This window comes from Phaethon lepturus, unplaced genomic scaffold (genome assembly GCF_000687285.1).
Source record: "Phaethon lepturus isolate BGI_N335 unplaced genomic scaffold, ASM68728v1 scaffold13811, whole genome shotgun sequence".
NCBI lineage: Eukaryota > Metazoa > Chordata > Aves > Phaethontiformes > Phaethontidae > Phaethon > Phaethon lepturus.
Window position 1 is genome coordinate 1 of NW_010518532.1, and position 20,636 is coordinate 20,636.

Below are 20,636 nucleotides of genomic sequence, written 5' to 3' on the forward strand. Positions count from 1 at the left end.
TGGCAGGATAGGGTGCCCCGGAGCTGTCAGGGCAGCGGCACAAGGGCGTGGGGCCCGGATCGGCCTTCCCGCTCCTACATCTGCCTGATGCATACACTTGTCCCCCGGGACGCTTCCTTCCCCTTTCCCCCAGGCGCTCCCAGCCATGGCGGTGCGGCCGCTTCCCGTCCTTTTTCCTCGTCTGAATCCCGTCTGCTGTGCGGGTCGCGGATACTGCCGCGTTTCGCCGTCTTTTTTCCCCTTTCCAGCTCAGGGGAGGTGGAGGCGATGATTCCTTTTTCAGGAGGGAGGTATAGGCCCTCAACCAGCTGGAAGATACAAGAATGTAAAAGGATTGTGGTTTTCAGGGTGTTTTTTTGTGGACCTGTAGGCATGGATCTGTCCCTGGATTCAGTACAGCACAATTACAGAGGCAGCCATATTGGGATGATGATCTGACAATCCTCCCTGAGCTAAGTCAGGAGGCAGGCGTTAGGAGACAGGGTGACAGGCCTGGTGTTTTGGGGTCATTGGCAGAATGTGGGTATTAAACTGAGGCTGGAGAACTAGAATTCACCAGGGGCAGATGGTGAATTTGTATCCGTTCTCTGAAACGTAAAATACCTTCATACCAGATTTTAAAATATATTTCTCTTTGCTTCCAGCTCCTTATTAGCTCGGCTGTTTTTGTTATTGCACAATCCAGTACACTGGTGTGTTGATAAATAGCTGTATGTTTATATGATTAGATTTTCAGTGCATTGCCAAGTTCTGCACCACTGTTTTATCTGGCATCTTAACTGAGTACAAAGATAGCAATTGGTAGTGTGTGAATTCAGCTGATATATCAGACTGTCATCACTACCTGATCCTCAGTGGAGGATCTAAAATTGGATTTGCTGTGGTCCTCTTGTTCATAAACCCCTGCTGCTCTGAACAGCTGTTTTGCTAACTTTCCATATACTATTCTCTATCCTTGTTCATTTGCTTTCTTTAGAGCTGTTGTATGACTAAGTTACAAACAATTTTTTTGTTTAAAAGTTAGCACATTCTCTGGTAGACAGAACTATGCACATATGACACAGTGGCTGGCTATGTTAAATAAAAGTGATGCTTCTTCATTTCTGATGTGTGGTGTTTATTTTTTTATTTGAACGTAGACATACAGATTCTGAACATTGTTTTTGTAACCACTTTGAACTTGCTGCAAACTTATCTGAATATATAAATAATAATTTTACTCTAAATCCCTACTCTGCTTGTAACTTTATTTAAAAAAATAGCAATATGTTCTGTATTTTGGCATTGCATAAAAACTGGTTTGTCAGAATTTTCAAATACATCCAAGGATCCAAGTCGTAATGAACAGCTTGTTTCTTTAAATACTTGTGCGAAAATCCAAGTCTAGTTACAAGTACTTTGAGACCATGAAGGGTGATTGACCAACATCATTGAGTTTGTCAACTTGAATTACAGAAAATGGACAAGATATTTGGATGATTTTTTTAATGACACACTTTAATATTAAGATCTCACTGTGTGACTTACAGAGCGGATGGTGGATATCTTTTAATAACAGTTTAAAGTAAGTGTAAAATTAAGAAGTAGGATTTGCTTTTTTGCTGATGGAGCTCACTAAGGAACTCAAATATTACCTAACCACCTGTTTTAGAGCCAGTGGTATATCATGTCACTCAGTCATGCAGGTCTCTTTTTTTACTTAGTTCGTGATTGGATTTATACAGACTGAATGTTAAAACATACACGCAGCTAGTAGACTCTTTCCAAGACATTAGGAGAATGATTCATTCTAGCATGGATGGCAGCCTTCTAAGCCTATAATGAACATATAAAAGACAGCTGCTTTTTTTTTAAGATTGTTCTAGATCTGTACCACAGACTGTATTGCACATTTTGTTTTGATCTGTTGCAAGTTACGTCTCTTATTACCAGTCTGTAGACAGTGTTTTGTAGTAGTAAGTGATACTACTGGGAAATGTGAAGCCTGAAAAACCAGTTGTAATTTATTATTTGTGATGCTATACAACTTGGTCTCATTTTGCCTTATTTTATCATTCTGTATGATGAGGGCAATACTGCCTTTATAAAATGTTACAACCAATTAAAATTGCTGATAAGTGAAAAAAAATTCAAAACCCCAACAACTTAAATATATGGGAAGCTTGGAAAAATATATCGGTTTTGGTTAATTTTCTTATTAAGGAAAATTAAATCTTGCATAGTGAGATGGTGCTCACAACATCTGAAATCTGTGTACTACAAATAGGCATTTTGCTTGCTTCAGCTATGAATAGTAGAGTTGAGAATCAATGAGACTTAAAATTACAGCACATTTAATTTTCTATGAGCAAAACAATTAGGTCTGGGAAAAGTTGGTAATTGCAAAAGTCTAGCAGTTAAATTTTTATGCTGTTGTAGGTGATTTTGTGACCTGTTCTGTAAGAATTTCTTTACAGCTATGTTTCAAAGCAAGCTTTCAATTAACTAGTGCATATGGAGTCTCTGGCAGTGTGCTTTTCATACTTTCTTATTGTGAAAATGATGTTCAGAGGTACTAAAGAATTTTTTTTTTTTTTAAGTAGATGATTCTTTCATTCCATCTTCTGTTTGCCTATTTCCTAGATAGTAGTTGTCCGTAGAAATTAATGTAGTACTCTGAGAGGTATTTCTATGAAAACATAAGAAAAAAAAGCTCTGTATGTGGGACTCTTCAGTAAGAAGGGAAGAAAAGCTCCCTATGTTTCATGAATAATATTATCAGAACACACTGGTTGTATTTTTGTGCTCTTAAAAAAAAATCCCCTTCATTAATGGCCTTACCTTTACTCATTGGTCCTTGTGTGAAGCTGACAAAATTACGGTTTTCACATTAATATGGATAGATGGGGAAAAGGACGATGAGAATCACTAAGCTGATGTCAGGTGGAGTTTTTATGATGTGCTATACCCTATGAAAATTCTGCAATCTGACAAAGTAAACTGTGTCACTATGAACTTGATAATAACAGAGATTTTGCACTTGATGGATTTCTTAAGTTGTGTTTTGGAAACAGAATGCTTAGTGGCCATATACAGTAACATTCCTGTTTTCTAGCAGCAGCATTCAGGGTCAGTTGAATAATACTAGTGGGATGTATCGGGATTAGTCTTGTCATTTAGCTTTCATGTGAGGGCACGGGTACTTACGCAAGGGTCATATTAAGAAGGGAAAGCAAAAAATCCACACAGTAGATGCTCAGGAGGAAGGTTATAATGAAGCTACATGTTTGATACACTTTGTTTATAGGAAAAAGTAAGCACCTCTGAGCAAGAGTGAATAAAGCAGTCCTCTCAAACAACCCAGCATCTCTGTTAAACCTTGAAGATCAAGTGAATTAATTTCCATTACTTCTTTGCACTATTTTATGTTTTGTTTTGTTTTTTTTAGTGAAACTTCTTAAAATTCTGTGCTAACATGAGGTTGATTATGTGGCTGTCTCAGGAAACATTGTTGTACCAGTTTGCTGTGCCACTGACATTGAAATCAGTAGGCTTGTTCCTAAAGATATTCCTATTCTTGTAGTATGGTGAGATACCTCGGATACCTGCTAAAATAAGGAATGCTTTAAAATACTACTTCTGCTTGGTGGAGTAACTTAATTTCTGCCTTCACCATGTGATGGCATTAGTGAAATAATGCAGTTTTATTAAAAACTTCTTGTACTGTGTGAAGATATGTCATGACTTGAATTAAGCATGTATTTTTACCAGCTGTAGAAATTACTTTAGAGCTGAAAGGCTTCTACTTCTAGATCTGCCAGTAGGTTTTGTACTTTTGTGGCACTGTGATTACAACCCTGAAATGAGTATTTAATTGGATATGTGTTGTATAGGTTAAAAAAAAAAAAAAGGTCAAGATTTCTGGGTCATGCATATTGGTTTGTGCAGGGTAGAGTTCTGCCCATGTTAACTCAGGTTCAAGATGGAAATTGAGTCAGACCAAAGGTCCACCTAGCCCTGAATCCTGTGTTCAACAATGGCCATAGCAGGAATTTAGAATATATGGGTAAATGAACCATGTAATCATGTTTTCTCAGTATAGTCTTCCAGGTTCTGAGAGTCTGTAGCAGGGAAGCTTTCCTAGCCAAGGGTGGTAGCTTTTTACCAGACCATGATGACTTTTTCTTTGAATCTATCTTACTACTTTTTGGTTTTGTTTAACTTCAATACTGACAGTATCCTGTGACAGTAAATTAAACTGCTTAATTGTAGACTGACTGAGAAACTCTCTTCTAATGGGAAAGGTTGGTCAAGGACAATACAATAGAACCAATGTTTTTTAGCCCTACATTTCAATACTGTCTCAGACGTGCCTTGAAGTTTGGATTACGGGTGTCCTGGATAGTTTCCTCACAAATAAAGTGCCTAGTCTTTTGGATGTGGTAGGATTTGAACAGGTATTTTGATAATGAAGATGAATTTAATGGTGCACATTTGCTGAAGATATATAGTAATATTTACCCTGAAGGCAATAATTTTTGATTGCTCTTCTTCCTTATAGAGTAGTGTGTCCTTTAATCACCAGATATACAAGTAGTTAATGAGTTTTTATTTTCTTTGAGAAGAGGACTTTCCCAGGACTGCAAAGGGTTCTTTAAGGCTGTTGGGTACACCCTTTTCTCTGGAATGCTGTGTATTAAAAGTCAGTGTGATACGGCCCATCACACTTGTGTTAGTTTTAGTATTATTGCTAATGCATTGTGGCAGAAAGGGTTGATAACTAGAGAACCTGGGTATGTAGTGTACAGTAACTAGCTCATGCTGAAATCTAAGCAGTATCTCTACTGCTAAAATTATCTTTTGTTGTTGGGTGCGTGATTGCCAAGCAGAAACTGAAGTTATCAAACAACTCTGAACCGCCCTAATTTTATCAACACCTTGAATGTAATAGCGGTAAATAACTAAAACCTATTTTTATATCTTTAGAAAACGCCAGTAGGAAGGATAACTTGAAACACTCTTGACCGCTTCACTTTCAATTTCTTGACTGCACTACAAGCAACCAGAATGTCGGGGGCTTCAGTGAAGGTGGCTGTTCGGGTCCGGCCCTTCAATTCCCGAGAAACCAGCAAAGAATCCAAATGTATCATCCAGATGCAAGGCAATTCAACCAGTAAGTTTATTTTGATCTCATAAAGGGAGTCTTTCTCTCTCCCCTCCCTTCCTGCTTAATCCTCTTCTTTTTGTCAGACTAAACTGAGTACTGTGTATAAGTTACATTATCTAGAGTTACCCTTTTAGGGAATCTTCTGTTCTGAGGCCATCATTACAAACTAGATAGTGTCTGAATTTGACTAGAAAGGCTGTGTCAAGAGTATCTTTATTTTGATGCAGTTGTTTGTTTGTGGTGAATTGAGAATTCTACAGAAAGATTAGAATACCAAACTGAAAACCTTCTTAAATTCAGTGTGTGGGAATATCATGTGGACTGACACATACAGGGGTACGTTGCAGACCACCGCATGATAATTGTTGTGGTGTAAGTCCTGCTTGAGTCTGGTGGTGTGCTTATTCTGCAGTCTGTGCCTTTGTTTAGGAGCATAATTTCAGTGAGAAAGCTGAGGGGAAAAAGATGTCAAGTTTTATGCTTTCCAGATTAGGTGTCTGAACAATGGCAAAATAACAGACTACATAAAATCATCCTATTTTCTAACCAGTTAGAAGTGTTAGGGTTCTAAATTATTGTGGGTCTAATTTGGAGGAGAAGATTCTTCTATGGGAAACTGACTATGGCACACAATTTACTGATTTTTTTTTTTTTTTTTGGGGGGGGGGGGGTTCCTTACATGCTTCTTAAGGTCAAGGCAGTACTGATACCATTTGCTGCGGTGTCATTGGTCATGTGTAGACTAATGGCTATACCTACAAACTACTCTTCTTGGGGTAGTTTTTCATTGTTAGGTAATCAAGTAGAGTCGTCTGTGGCTGCAGGAAGTAACACTCCAAAAGCATCAAGTTACTTTGCTGTCTGATTACTTGAGTTTTTACTCATGCTTGTTAATACAAAGGAGGTTTCATACAGGCTCCTCCCTTTTTTTAGCCAGGGTTGTACTTCAGCCTGCTTTTGCAAAGGAATTTTAAGTCCTGGTTGTGGTCGCTTAAATTATATACAATGTTTATGGTTTCATTGGAAGAGAGGCATCATACAGAAGGGAGCTTGCTTTTCAGTGCAGTAAATTCTTAGCTTCAGACCTCATGTGGAATATTACTCAAAGAAACTTTTTTTTTTGTTGGATTTCAAAATTTCCATTTAAAAGGGAGTGGAATGTTTAGAAGTCATCTCATGTAGAGACAGGTGCTTGTATCCCACCTTTGCCTGCCAACTTTCAGACTAAACCAGTGTAGAATGGAAGAGCTATAGACTCCATTAGATGGCATTTGTTATGGAAATGCCACCAAGCTCTGAACTACAACAGCATTACTGGGTGCCACTGTAACAGGTTTTCTTGTTGCTGACATGACAATAGTAATTTTAGATGCTTCAGATTTTTGAACTCCAGGAGACTGTGGAAACTGTTTGTTCGTGGTACAGTGATAAGGGTGACCAGTGAATCTCTGGCGATCTAGGACACCGGTTCTGTTTCTGAATGCTAGAGCTGCGCTACAAAGACACTTAAATTTTCAAGAAACTGTATCAGCTTTCAAAAGGAGAAAAATGCTTCCTGATTTATCTAGTTGGAAATTTCTTTACAGGTTTTTCTATATTTTGTGCTCTGGAAATGTTCTAATCTGTAGCCGCCTATGTGAGTCCTATGGCTTTGATACAAGATGGGTGATGTGACAGATGGTCAGGTTTAGGTCATCAGGGGCCATTACAGACTCTGGGAAAGGAATCATCAGTTGCAATAGTTACACATTCTTACAGTCTGTGGGCTATTTTTTCCTCTGTATTTCCCTCTTAGAGGAGAAATCCCGACGAACGCAATAGAGGAGTAATTTTACTTGTTGAATGAAGAGGATCATATAATAAAGAATATGAATAAGGCATTGTTTGGTGAAGGGGAAAAAACCTGAGCAGAAATCTTTTCTCCAAAGAATCTTCTGAACAAAATAGTCTGACACACCTAACTTCAAGCTGAAATGCCCCCAAATCTAATGCATAGCCTAAAAGGATACCAGAAAAATAAGTACTGTTGCTGTTTCTGCCAAGGATTCTTTGTTTTTTCATGATCTCTTAGTCTCTGCAGCCTCACAGTTAAATTATTGAACTCCTTATTATCAAGGTCTGAACTTGTTGGCTAAAAGCTGACTGCAGAAAGTGACATTAAAGTATCTGACTCATGTCTGAAGCAGCAATTTCAAAATAAAGGGAATTCAGTAGTAATTCTAGCCTATGGAGTTCCGGCTTCATACCTTCAAATGTGCCAGTGAAATGACCAAGGCTTAGATGCCTTGTCTGAGAAGGTTGCTTTTTCATCTGTTCGCTAATCAAGTTGACAGGAGGCAAATCTGAGAGGCTGGTGATATGGTGGATAGTGACTATTTTAAGCCTCCAAGACAGTTAAAGTTTCTTTATGTTGGAATTAAAGCCTAATAGACTATTCTGATGAACAGGATTGATGAGACAGTTGAAGTATGATAATTAAGAAGGGATTTTGACTGTTACTTGAACTTTAATTCTTCATGTATTGATTGACCACACTATTCAACGAATTATTTGTGGGTCTTGAGTTTAAACTTTGTCCAAGCCTGAGTTTTGTAAATGTATTGACTGATACAGGCAGAGACTACGTTATAGTGAAATTGAGGCAAAGTGCTTAGGATTATTGTAAGGAAAACAGTATAGAGATACAGAAAATAGTGTATCATAGGTATACTCCATTGATGTTTTTTAAATGAATGTAGAAAAACAGGAGTGTTGTTTGACATCTGTAATGGAGTGTATTCTTGAAGTTTGAATGCCACCAAGGTTGTTGCCTGACACGCTGCTTTTGTTTGTTGTTTTTTGTGTCAATTTAGCTGTTTACAGCTTTTGGGGTTGCCTGTCATTCACTGTGGGCTTGCCAGCAAAACAAAACATCCTCCTGGGTTAGAAGGCTTATTCTCAACTTTGTTGCGCAGTTTACCTTTGCCTTGGAAGCAAAACAAGTGTAATTTTGTTGTGGACTTGAGGTCTCCTACAGAATTAACTTGTTATCCTCTGTGGCTTTTATGTCATTTCCTCATAGAAGCTCAAGGCCTTTAATCAAGATCCATAGTAGATCTCCATCTTTATCATTTCTCAGTGTTGAAAAAGTGACAATGTAGCTGAATACAGTTCTATATATGTCTTATTCTTAGAAAAACAGAGTTCTTACAGAGGTCTTTAACCCACAATGTTAAGAGTACTTACTGTGAGTAATTGGTGTTTCTGTTTTTCTGTTGGAAGGGTGCAAAATATGTGACTTTTGAAATCAGTACTTGAAACACCTTGTTTGTCCCTTTTTTCTTTTTTTGTCTACTATAGTAAGATGACAAGACTAATTTTTTTCCCCTTTATGGTTGCAAAGGTATTGATCTGCAGCAATACAGCACTTAAAGAATAGTCAGTCTTTATGTTTTTAAAGTATGTGTTGCAAAAATGAAATTATGCAGTCCAGCTGAAGTCCCATGTGCTGACTGCATTAGGGGGTATTTTGCGGAAGGCCTGTGCTGCTCAGATCATGTCTAATTGCAGATGGTATCCATTTGAATAATACTGCCAAAACTTCTTCAGAAGTGGGGTGGGGGAATAGAAGATAATAGAAGAATTCTTAAAGACCGGAGAAATTAGAAGCTGCAAAATCATACTACTTAAGTTAATTTGAGAGTGGAAAATGTTTTCCAAAAAAGAGGTAGTGTCACCATCAAATTACCAAATGAAAACCTCTACCAAAACAGAAACTGCGTGGGATGGTTTTTTTGTTATTATCACGTAGATATGATCTTAAGAAACATAAGACTTGTTTTCAAAAGCACCTGCTATGTAAGTGGATTCAGTTGACCTAAATACTTTATTTTCATTTGGAGTTACGTTCTGAAGATCCTATCGTTGTCCATTGGACAGAGGTCACTAGTAGATATGAACATATGCCCCTAAGTCTCATGCGCACATACCCACTGTGTTTGTGGCGTTGCCCATAGTGTGGGGCATTGCTGGGGTTCCTGGTGAGAGAAGGGAAAAGGTAGTGGGCTCTGATGACTTTTCATATTGATAATAAATTCCCTAGGGTGATCCCTCTGTTAGCAGTCCTTACTATCGGTTAGCCTGACACTGCCTAATATATTGTTTGTTTCATATTCTACTTATTACAGAATATTTTCAAGTGGAACTTGGCATCACTGGATTTTTAAGGTGCTTTCTGTGGTGGTGGTTTATTGATAACATCCCAGCTAATACTGAAACAGACTGAAACTTCTGAAATGACATTTTTGTTCCTTCCTCTGAGATAACTTTGTTTAATTTGTTCAGTCTTCAAATAAATTTGAAAATTTTATCTGCTTTAATATTTTCTTTAAATTACTGGATAGGTGGTTTATCATGCTCTAGGTCAAACTCACAAGCAGCTTTCTGAAAAGTAGAATTCAAGAATAGATCATGAATGTCAGCATATTTTGATTATGTTTTGTCTTTAATTCCCGCTTTTTCACTTTTTTCTTTGGAATGATTTACACCAATGCATCTTACCCACAATGTATTACTTATTGCCTGTCCACTTCATTAATTACTGTCTTTGTGGCGAGTGGAAAAAAAGATACTGCTGTGTAATATGTGGGATGAAAGGTGAGCTATAGATTGAAGAGTATTTTGTGTGTCAGTAGTTCTTGTACTCATTATTATATCAGGTTTTGAAATGTAACAATAAAAACCACATTGGCAGCTGCTGCCTTGGATTATTGAAATGAAAAGCTAAACTATTCTGTGCCTAAAGTCTTCCCTGGTGGTGTGTTTTTTCTGGGTTTTTTTGGTTGGTTGGTTTGGTGGTGGTGGGGGGGTGTGTTTTGGTGTGGAAATGATTTGATAATCCTGTCTGTAAATAAATAATGCATAAAAAAAAAAAAAAAGAAAATGAAGCAGAGGTTCAAGCCTAGATGTTTAGGTATTCATCACTAGCAAAGAGTCCAGCTAGCTTATTCTTTTGAAAAGCTAAACAAGTATGTAGAAAACAAAACTAAGTAAGTAAGTAAGGGAAAAAACTAAGGGAAGTAAGGAAGTAACCTATTTGGAATATGCCTTCTGCAGTTGATGTTACATTAATTGTGCACTAGATGAATGAAAACAGGTTTTAGCATCTTGTGGGTGCCAATGACAGAGTAAAACAAAGTTCTCAAACTATAATCCATCTGAGATTATTGTATATTCTGGTTTGCCATAAACCATGTTAATGTAGAAATGCACCTGCAGTCCAGGTTATCTTGCAAGATATGTGTTCAACTGGGTCCTCAGGTTAGGACTGAAAATTACCTATTTGGATTTTAACTCATTAATAGTCTCTGTGACTTGTTAATGTTGGAAGGTTCTTTTGTGAACTGCCTAAGATGTTGGATGTTTAATGACAATAAGCACGGTCCCGTCTGCCAGTAACAATAGTCACAGCTGCTGCTGTAGACATATGGCAGTTAGGTTCTCAAGGCGGCATCCTTGGCATCAGAAAAACTTTGTAAGGCATTCTGGAGTTAATTTGTAAAGGTTGGGGGGTGTGTGTGTGGAAATTTAGTTTAATGGTGGTTGGTTTTTTTCTCTCTAAGGTTTAGAAACCTCTGGTCTAAACCTAAATATTTCAATTAAAAAAAAAAAAGAAACATCTATTTTGAGTTCCTTTTCTGTTTGTGGTTTTTCTTTAAATATTTTTTCTTTTAAAGTATGTCCTCTTTTATGCAGTTGTTCTGGAGCAAAATGAAAATGGATGGAAAAGCAAAACTTAAAAGATTTTTGATTTATGGTGTGTTTGTCCAAATTAGTGATATTTTGAAATAGAGTACCAAATTTGTTGGTATTTGAAAAATAATACAAAAGTCAAAGCTATTGAAAGGTTCATAGGGCAAGGTAACCTCATCAGCAATTCAGCTAGTACTTTATTGGTATACATTGTCAGGGGATATTGTTAGGTTTTGCCTTTTTCATTGTTATGTAGCTCTAAAAAGTAGTAACCTCTTTCAAAGAAGTTTAATCCTAAAGAGGGGAAAAAAGTATGGTTTGCTGATGTTTTTCTTTCTGATCTATAATGTTTTGCTTAATGAAAAGACACACCAAATGAAAAGAAACCCTATTATGTGTGTATGCCTTCAGGAGAGTAAGAAGTTTGAGTTGGTTTTTATTTTTCTGCAGTAGTATTGTGTAAGCATAGTTTAGATTATTTCCATGATACAAGTTCCTTCATGAAGCTATCTTTGGTCTAAATTACTGATGAGAACAGTCCTTATAAGAAACTGGATTTTATTTAGAACTAGCACTGAGTACATGTAGACAGTAAAATAATGGGAATTTATGTAGCATATGCTACATAGGTAGAAAAGGCAAGCAGAACAGTTCATTGTAGTTGTCTTACCTAATACCTTTACTTTTTTTTCCTTCTCTTGATAAGACATTTTCAGTGAAAGCATAGAATAATGGGAGGATTCATTTTTGTAGGTAGATTTCAGTCTTGACTCACAATCTGTCTTCTGAAAATGAATAATTTTAGATATCTCAGAAAATAAGCATACCCCATTTCTGATGACTTGTGCCTGCCAAAAAGTATTGGTTCTTAAAGCATGTATTGTGTAGTGTTTCTTCTGGATACAGTTTGTTTTTTTTTTCCCCCTTGCATTTTTAAAAATTGTTTCCAGTTTTTTATGGTTGTATCTTGCATGATGAGGTGGTCTTGGGAAAATAAACAGCAGTGGAGGAAAGTCACTTAACTCCTACCCTGATTTTCTGATCTGTAAATCCTCGTAACTGTGGTTAAAACTAAACGAATGCTTGTCCAGTATGTTAATACTACATTGTATTCATGGTAGATGTGTTATCAAAACAGGCTATTTTATGGGAAGAGAAATTGTGTGGATGGGAGGATGCATGAATTGCCTTGCAGTAGAGGTTGAATTGGGAACTGGTTTGAAAGACAAGTCAAAGAATTCATAGAAGTAGAGGTTACCCAAGTTCTTCTGATGACTGTCCTGCTACCAACTACTACATTTGTTGTAAGTCCTGTAAAAGCCAAGAGAAGGTTTGAATGCAAGTTTGTCTCGAAGAGAAAATGGAGACAATTGCTATTCTCTTTAAATAGTTGTTCCAGGAGAAGAGTGTGGTGGAGAGTGGTTCTTCCTGCTTTAGTTTTTTTCTAATAGTACTGGGTGATTCTAGGAGTGGGAGTCATAAAATGGTAACAGAGGTAATGCTGAGCACAGACAACAAGCAAAGACTCTACGTATGAATGTTAGAGGTCTTCATGTTTTACAGGGTTAGGAATTTCTGTTGCTTATCCATAAGTCTGTTTTAATCACTGTCTCTGGATGCCCTACAATATTGATAGTTCGTATGTTTTGTTAAATGTCTTGAATATATTTCGGAGAAGAAAAAAAGCCTGGAGTTTTTTTGGGTGCTTGGTTTTCATTCTAAAATGAGTGTATAAAAATAACTTGAAGTGGCAATTCTGCACACTGTTAAAAAAGAAGACAAAAGAAAAAAGAAAAAAATCTAATTTTGGAAGACAACCTCGGGGAGGTGGGAGAAGATGAACATTTAGTGATTTTTAAATGTTAGAGGTACAAATAATGGGCCTGGCGGAAGGCTGTGGGATGGCTAGGATGTCCCAGCTAGTGTTAAATGTATTGGACTACATTTAAAAAACTGCTATGGAGTTAGTATAGAACTGCAGTAGAAAGAGATAATGTTACTAATGGACCAAGAAAAGTGTTCTGCCAGTGGTGAGTAAACTGTGTGAAATGCTGCCCCTTCAGAATTAGTGCCCACTGACACAGAACTAGGGCTTTAGAGATTATTCTTATTATCAAATGCTTAAATAATGTGCCACCTTTCAGTATGCAAGTAGAAGTAAAGAAAACACAAGTTGTCAATGGAAACTATTTTAAGAATTGGATATTTTTTGCTGCGTGAATCCTTTAAGATACGGAGACTGGCAGAACTGACTCCCCAGGATTCCAGTGCTACATGATGTCCTCTTAATGTAGTGCTGGCGTATGTCTGAAGGCCATTGGCTCTTAGAGGTGTAGTGAAGTAAAAGAAGGGGGTGAAGGGGGATACTGTTTTATCTGCCTTGAAGCAGAAAACATGTGAGGAAGAATTCAGCTCAACTCCCAAGTGCTTAGCCAACTTGCATACATAGACCTGCTATGCAGCTTCTGCAATAGGGCATTTTCAGGTAATCAGCTGACAATGGAAGTTTTGGAATGGTTTTGGTTCAGCTTTTCAGATAGGTGGAACAGTATGGTTTGACTAGCTCCTGCTTGGTGCAAGGCCTGCTGGCATGCTGTTCTCCAAGAACACCAGCTGTAGAGATGGTATTTATAGCACTTGGATCTGTAAGAGCAGCTGAGGATGAGAGCAGCTTTCTAGCAGCTTCTGTGAGCAAGCATTTGCCTTGCTCTGGTGCTGTTGCGCCTAACTCCCTCCCCCATCCAACCTTTCTCCCAGTACAGGGTTGAAATTCCACAGTGGGGAGAGAATCCGGTTGAATTCCAAATGAGCTGTTCTTAGCTTCTACTTGGTTTCCTTCCCTTTTAATGATTTGAAAAATGCAAACAATGCTTTGAAAAGCAAGCACTGCTTTACAAGCTGGAAGTGTCCATTTCCCTTCATTTATCTCTTATAATAACAACCCTGAAAGTCTGTCTTATAAAAACAGTATAGCCATATATCTGATTGCAATGTATGCCTAGGAAAGAAGCCTGTATTAAACGTGTCTTTGGGGTGTTGTTCACGTTCCAACAAATAAAGAATGCCTGCTCCACCCTGCTCTCAGTAACGAACATGTTCTCATTGTTGTCATTCCAGACTACAGATGGCGTAGATATATTTTCCAGACCCATGCATTTTAAGAGACTGTATGTTTAATGTTAATTTGGTCTTGTGGAGTCAATTCTGAAAGTCCCAGGCCTTTTATATTGGTTAAACTGATTATTCAGGCATCACAGAATAAAACTACTGCTTATATTGATTCAAATAGAGTTTGAAGAAGGCACAGAAACGGATTATTTGGTATTTGTTTTCCCTTAGAAAGTTCTGTTTAGACTAGCATGTTTTTTGAAAATTTCTGCCTATTCCATTACCAATGATTAATGAGAACAAAAGTGAATTGGGACAGTGCCTTTTTTGCTAGCTGTTCTCTCAATATGTGTTGACATTTGTTAGGAATGTGTGCTCCATGTAGGTTACTGCTTCCACTAGGAATATTGAATGTAGGAATTATTGAGGCTGGTGTTGAAGCCTCTTTTGTGAGATGAAACCTAATTTTATTTCATATGTAGAAATTAAAGAAGCTCTGTGCCTTCAGCATTGACAGATGTGGTAGCATTATGGCGATGGAAGGTGTAAACAGAAAGCAGGCTGTATTGCACAAATGATGGAAGTTCAGTTTGTCTAGTTCCATACCTGACTTTCACCATCATTGCGTTTTATTCCTGATTGGCAATTGGTAGTTTGGTTTGTTTTGGGGTTTTTGGTTTAATATTTATCAGTCTGCCACCCCCTCCACCCCCCGTGCAGACTGTAATCCCAGTATTTAGCCCAAGTTAATTCTGTCTGCTGGTGTTTATCTAAAGGGCAAACTGCAGTTAGCCAGTTCTTCGCTGGAGCACCCTACAGTGACTAACGTGTGGCATGTCTGATGGCAGAATGCCCTGTAATATGACTCTGATAGCTAGCAGAGGTGGAGCTGTTGAATCTAGTGAGTTGACTTTAAATGCAATGTGGGATAAGAGAAGAATTCCAATTCTTACCTCTTGTGTGCTTTGTGCTCTGTCTCTCTATTCCAAGAGTTTATGAGAAAGAATTGCTACTATCCCCAGATACTGAACTACAGATAGTTTCTAACCTGCAAAATTTGGAACATGCTGAGGGGCACTGTTGACTGGGATGAAAATAGGTTAGGTTTGGACTGCAATTCAGTGTCATGATCGGGCATGATATTTCAGTGGTGAAGAAGTAGTTTTGGTGATTCTTTGTGGCTGCAGAACTATTTATGTGTCTGAGTGTATGGGAATGGAATGAGGGGGCTGATCTTGGCAGTTTGCTTGCTTCCCCCCCACCCCCTCCTCTGTAGGTTTCCCAATCTCTGTTTACTTGGTTAGTTTTAATGGATAATGGAAGTATAAGTCCAGAAATGAAGGCATGAAGTGGGAATATGTTTGTGTATATGTTTAAAAACGGCTGAGAAGGTGTGAATGCTGCTTCCAGTTGAAAGTATCCTAGAAGACTATAACTTTGCATCAGCTCTCTGTTGTGCTCCACACTCTGGTTATAATTGTAAAATAAAGTGCATATTTTGGATGTGCTTTTTGAATTTCAGCTTCAACAAATCAAGATCTGATTGTAAGGCAAAAAAGTTTAGATGTCAATGTAGATGACATAGGAATGCAAAATAATACATATTACAAAAGATACGGGTACTGTTTCAGTAGTGAAGTGGTCTTTCAAAGTTTGTTAACATTTTTTGCTGAAATTAAAATCTGGCTATGAATTTAATCTTACAGATTTGAAAGGTTGAAAGCGTATGTTATTTTTGTGCTAGCTGATAAAGCAGATGGTGGATGGTATGAGAAATGTTAATTAAGGAACAAGTAGGATGGACTGTGGAAGTACCTTATGCCAAGACATGAAGTTGCCTGTTTAGGTAAGGGCATGTTAAAATCCAAATGTTTTGTGGAGATTGGTTTGCTACTGTTGATAACAGCACATCTAAAATTATAATTTTGTCATTGATTGTGCTCCTGCTTTCTCCTTAGTTTTTATTAGCATGTACTGCTCCTGTACTTCTCCTGTACAGGGACTAATGAGTTAAAGTACGTAGGTCTTACGTAATGATACAAAATTTTAGATTATTTGGTGTGAAGAAATCTGTTTTAAAACTGTTGGTTTCCTTACCTTTTGGTCAGTGATACATAAAACTTCTATGTTTGTAGTTACAGGTGTCAAAAATAACCCACAAAACTTAAATAGCTAAGCAGTTAAAAAGAATTGTTTAAATTATTTGAGCTTCAGAGAATATGTGGATTACTCCTGCTTAGAGGCACCTCAGATGGCTTGAAGCAGCTCTGTATGGCTTACTAGATATCTGTAAGAAGAAAGAAGCTTTTAAAATGCAAGCTGTGTCTCTTGGTTGGGATGGCAGTGGGTATTGAGTAAACTGCTTCAAATTAACTGGTAATGCTACATAGCTGTTCACACAGTGCACTTTTTTTGAGTTTTACATCAGTTTATGACCTATAATTACTTTTGCTTATTCTATTTGCTTACAAAGGTAGGAAACTGATGTAAATATTATGTCTTAAGGTGAAGCATATTATTAAAAATTTCTGGAAAATCATAATTCAAATAAATGCCCATATCTCTTTATTTCCTTCAACCAAATAAACAATTTGTAGAGTGTATTTTTAAAACATGAATATTCCCATGCCTTTTTCTCAGCCTTCCATTCCAAAGGTAAATGACATAATTAACCCAAACTGTGGTTGCTGCTTTGATCCTGGAAGAGTTTCCTACTGCAGTGTCTAAAAAATAGTATCTTCAACTTGTTGCATCCTTTCCACGTTTCTGAGTTGCGTGTAACCTTTTTCAGTAGCAATGGTATAGGAGATGCTCATTTTGTAAAATATCCTTTCCAGTTTCTGTTTGATGCAGAAACCTTAATTTGTGAAAAGACTGAAAGATTCCACATGACCTAAGAAGTTGGCTCTTGGTGAAGCAAGGGGCCTGAAAAAGGGATTGAGTTTCTCAGAAACTGGCTGCTTAGGCTAACTCCAACATTCAAAGTTGCTACGGTGCCATGCTGATGGTAACTAATAATAGCTGCAGCACAAAGCATTAGTGTCAGTTTGCAAACAGAAGAGTTAATTGCCACATTGGACCTTTGAAATAGCAGATAAACAAATTTATTCTGTAAGATAAAAAGACCATTAATGTGTTCCTGCTGTGATCGTCTGCCTTATTGCCTTTCTCATTTCCTGAGGCTCCGTAATTAAACCATTAGCTTGCCTACCATGCCTGAGTCTGCTGTGGTGAGAGGAGATAGATGATTACCTATTTCATGATTCACTAATACAATTCATCATGGCTTTGCATGGTTTAAAAACCAAACAAAATAACTGAAAAGCTTTTAGTGTTCTTGTGGATGTTGGAGACACTGGAAACAGTCCTCTTTTTAAATTCTATTTGTTGCCTTGTTCAGCTAAAAACACGGCTTGCTGAATAACATGGTACATAAAATCAACGTTGCCCACTCAGTCTAATTTCTGCATGATCGTTCCTTCTTTTTTTTCCAATTTGGCATATGAACTTTTAGGATAAAGCTTACCTGTACTATAAGAAGTCTTTTAATTTCTTCAGAAATGCCCGTTAGCTTCCTGTAAAAGTAGTTAGATTTCATAGATTTGCTTGTCCCTCCAGAGAAGATGCTTGCTGCAGTAGATACTTTCAGATTAGGTCAGTTACTTCAGTGTGAGTTCCTGTTTTCTTAGCTGCCTCACCATCTTCTTTCAGGTCTCTTATCTCACACTATTGCGTACCTGATCACTTGGTTCAAACTCGGACCACAGCAGACATGACTGATGCTAGTAGCTACCCACTTGGTGCTCAGTGTTCCAAATGAAGCGAGTTTCAGTCTGATTGAAATGCGTTGAGCTTGTAATCTTGTATTTTCTCAATCAGTCAGCTCTGCTGGACTCATTTGTAGACAGAGTGAGAATTCTGTTAACCCAGTGATTCTGAAAATGGAGGATGTAGACTCTGTAAAAAGCAGCAGTGTAAAAAGCAGGAAGGGGGATAGATAGATTTCAGGCTTGGACTAGAAGCTGAGGGAAAAGGATGTGACTGGATCACAGTAGTGAGGGACAGCATGCAGAGTTCCTGGCAGCCAGGAGGGTTTCTCTGACCCGTTCCTGCTGCAGTGGAAGGTTTTGGCCAGGCAGCTGCATTCCCAACCTCTGACAGAGCTGCCTTCTTGCACGTTAATCTCCCTTTTCTGATATGCTTCTCAAGATATGCTTTGCAAAAACATGCATCCTAGAAAGTAGTTTTCAAAATAGTGAGCTAGATGTGGAACTTAATGTGAAGGAGCTGAGGAAAGCCTGAGAAAATAATAATAAAAAGTGGCTTTAAAATAAAAAAAGGCAGAACGGAACCACTTGCATAAATCACGGAGCCTGAACGTCACTCTTCACAAATGTGATGGGTCAAATTTAAGCTTGAAGCAAGTAGGATGAAGCTGTAATGGCAAGCTTATAGTGCCTTTCCAGCCAGTAAACCTGTTGCATAGCTAGAGATCTTGTCTTTCATGGGTGGTCAATATGCCTTTATGCACAGCGACCCGAGTGGAAAAACTAGCTATTCTTCTGATTAAATGTTTGGCTGCTTTGCTTTCTTTTCTGAAGTGGTGGACTTTTCCTAGAGATTTTTATTAAAAAAAAAAAAGGGGGGGGAGGGAGGGGGAAGTGTATATTTTCACATCAAACCTGGTTTGAATAATGCTGAAACTTGTGCTGCTTTGTTCTGTTTTCTATTTGTGACCCAGTAGAATCTTAGAAGGGAACTTTACTCGTTTCCTTGGAGAGACCAAGTGCAGCTTTGCCTTGGACAAGAGAAACATCCTTTTTGCTTATACACAACAATGTAAAAATGGAAAAGAAAAAAATAATGAATACTTGCTATTTCACTGTTAAGTCTAAGAGGAGACAAATCAATCATGCCATGAGGTAAATTAAGTGAGATCAAAGCTCTCTTTTGTGATTGCGTTTGCACCTTAAAATAAAACTGCACCAATATGACATTCGGGTAACCACCGCATGTGTTTAGATTGCAGTTAAAAATGTGTTTCTTGATCAGCAAAGATGTAGCTAGGCTTCTGCTTGTCTTGATCGTCTTCAGAGATTGCCAGTCTAGGAGTTTCCCATTTTGAGGACAAAGTGGCAAATGCAACCTAGCAATAAGGGTAGTTGTTCCTCTCTTTCCCTAGCCATGACTCCTCTTACAAGAGTAGTATGAAGGGTCTGGGTTAAAATGATTTGCTGTTGAGATTAAGCAACAGAATGTATGTTGTCAGCAGAGATACTAGCAATGCATTTTTTCATGTGTCTGCTTAGGATTATGTTATACAGTACACCAGAATAGGTTTTAGCACACAGGAATGGGTTCTATTTATTGCTGCTTTTTTCTGCTTTAAATGGTTAATTACTTCCCCTTGAACTTACAGCCCAAACAATTGAAGAAAATAATGTTGTTCACCCCCAAAGGTTGTTACATTGGGTTTTATTTGTGATGCTTTTTTGGGTAGGAACTTCTGGGTACAAGGCACTACTTCTTCCTTGCTTTTCAGAGCTTTGATGCTAAATAATTGAATGAAGCTGAACTGTAGCAGTCTGGTACAATTCTCAGTACTGAAAGGGAACTGATTTAAGTTTGGGGCAGGGGAGTTGTCTTCTGGATTTGTTATTTGTTCGCTTTAAGGTTAGAACTGGTTTAATAGTACGTGCCGTAGATGTACTGTTTGGTCAAAACTTGTGAAGGGAAACTAAAACCATATTTGATGGCTTAAGTTACCAGTTTGTTATGTGTTGATGCCCATGTTGCTATCCAAAGCCACAAGCATTTTTGCCATTTGATACTGTACTGGTGAGAGGCATATTATTCAGTGGCTTTGCATGTCTGTGAGCTTTTATAAGGCAAGAATGTCAGCACAAGGTGCATCCAAGTGAAATGGAGTTGGCCGCAAGAAAGAGTAGCAACTGTTGCTATTTGCAATCCAGGCAGCGATCTTTTCTCCACACTGTTATTTTGGACAACAGCCCTGCTCAGGGACATAGCATCTGGTAGAGGAGTGATTTCATTTTAATGGGGATCCTGTAACCACGTTTTCAGAGATTTTGGTGCAACATGAAGTTAAGTTCACATTTGAAGTGCTAAGAGATGTAGGTGTTACAATTTTTATTTTTCACAGAAGGAAAGGGAGAATACCCTGCCTCCCAAAGCATAGCCTAACTGGCATGTTTATGTGAGAAATAAGCATCCTTTGTTTAGGATGACTGGTATCAGGATGTAAATCATGCTCAGGAAGACTGTCACCACCTTTGTATAGCTTCTTCCTTTGTAAATTTTGTTTGCATGTATCATAATTAGCGTATAGCTTCCAAAGGCAGATTGCTGCTTTGGGTGCAGATGGGTGTGTGTAACTCTAAGGTGGTTATGTACTTTTGATACCCTCAAGAGTATGCCTTTTCAGTGTCCTTACACAGATGGTGTTGAAAACAGCTGCTGGAAACAATAGATTTAAGTATTTCCAGCACTGTAGTATTGAAAAGAAAAAAGCAGTAGAGATTCTCTTACGCAGCAAGAGCTGTGCTTATAAATTGCCTTCCTTGGAATACAGAAATTATAGACATTATGTATGCCATTAAAATGGCAGCTGAATCCATTGTGTATTACTCCC

At 37.9% G+C, this 20,636-nt stretch overlaps 1 protein-coding gene across 3 annotated transcripts in view; it reads left to right on the forward strand.

Annotated features, from left to right (window-relative positions):
* Positions 1 to 4,963: 4,963 nt before the first annotated feature.
* Positions 4,964 to 20,636, forward strand: part of KIF1B (kinesin family member 1B) — an 86,597-nt gene continuing 70,924 nt past the window's right edge. For all 3 annotated transcript variants that reach the window (XM_010296764.1, XM_010296765.1, XM_010296766.1), the window contains exon 1: positions 4,964 to 5,152. In XM_010296764.1, the coding sequence (XP_010295066.1) occupies positions 5,047 to 5,152 (106 nt within the window). In that variant the 5' untranslated portion in view covers positions 4,964 to 5,046. The remainder of the gene's footprint in view (positions 5,153 to 20,636) is intronic.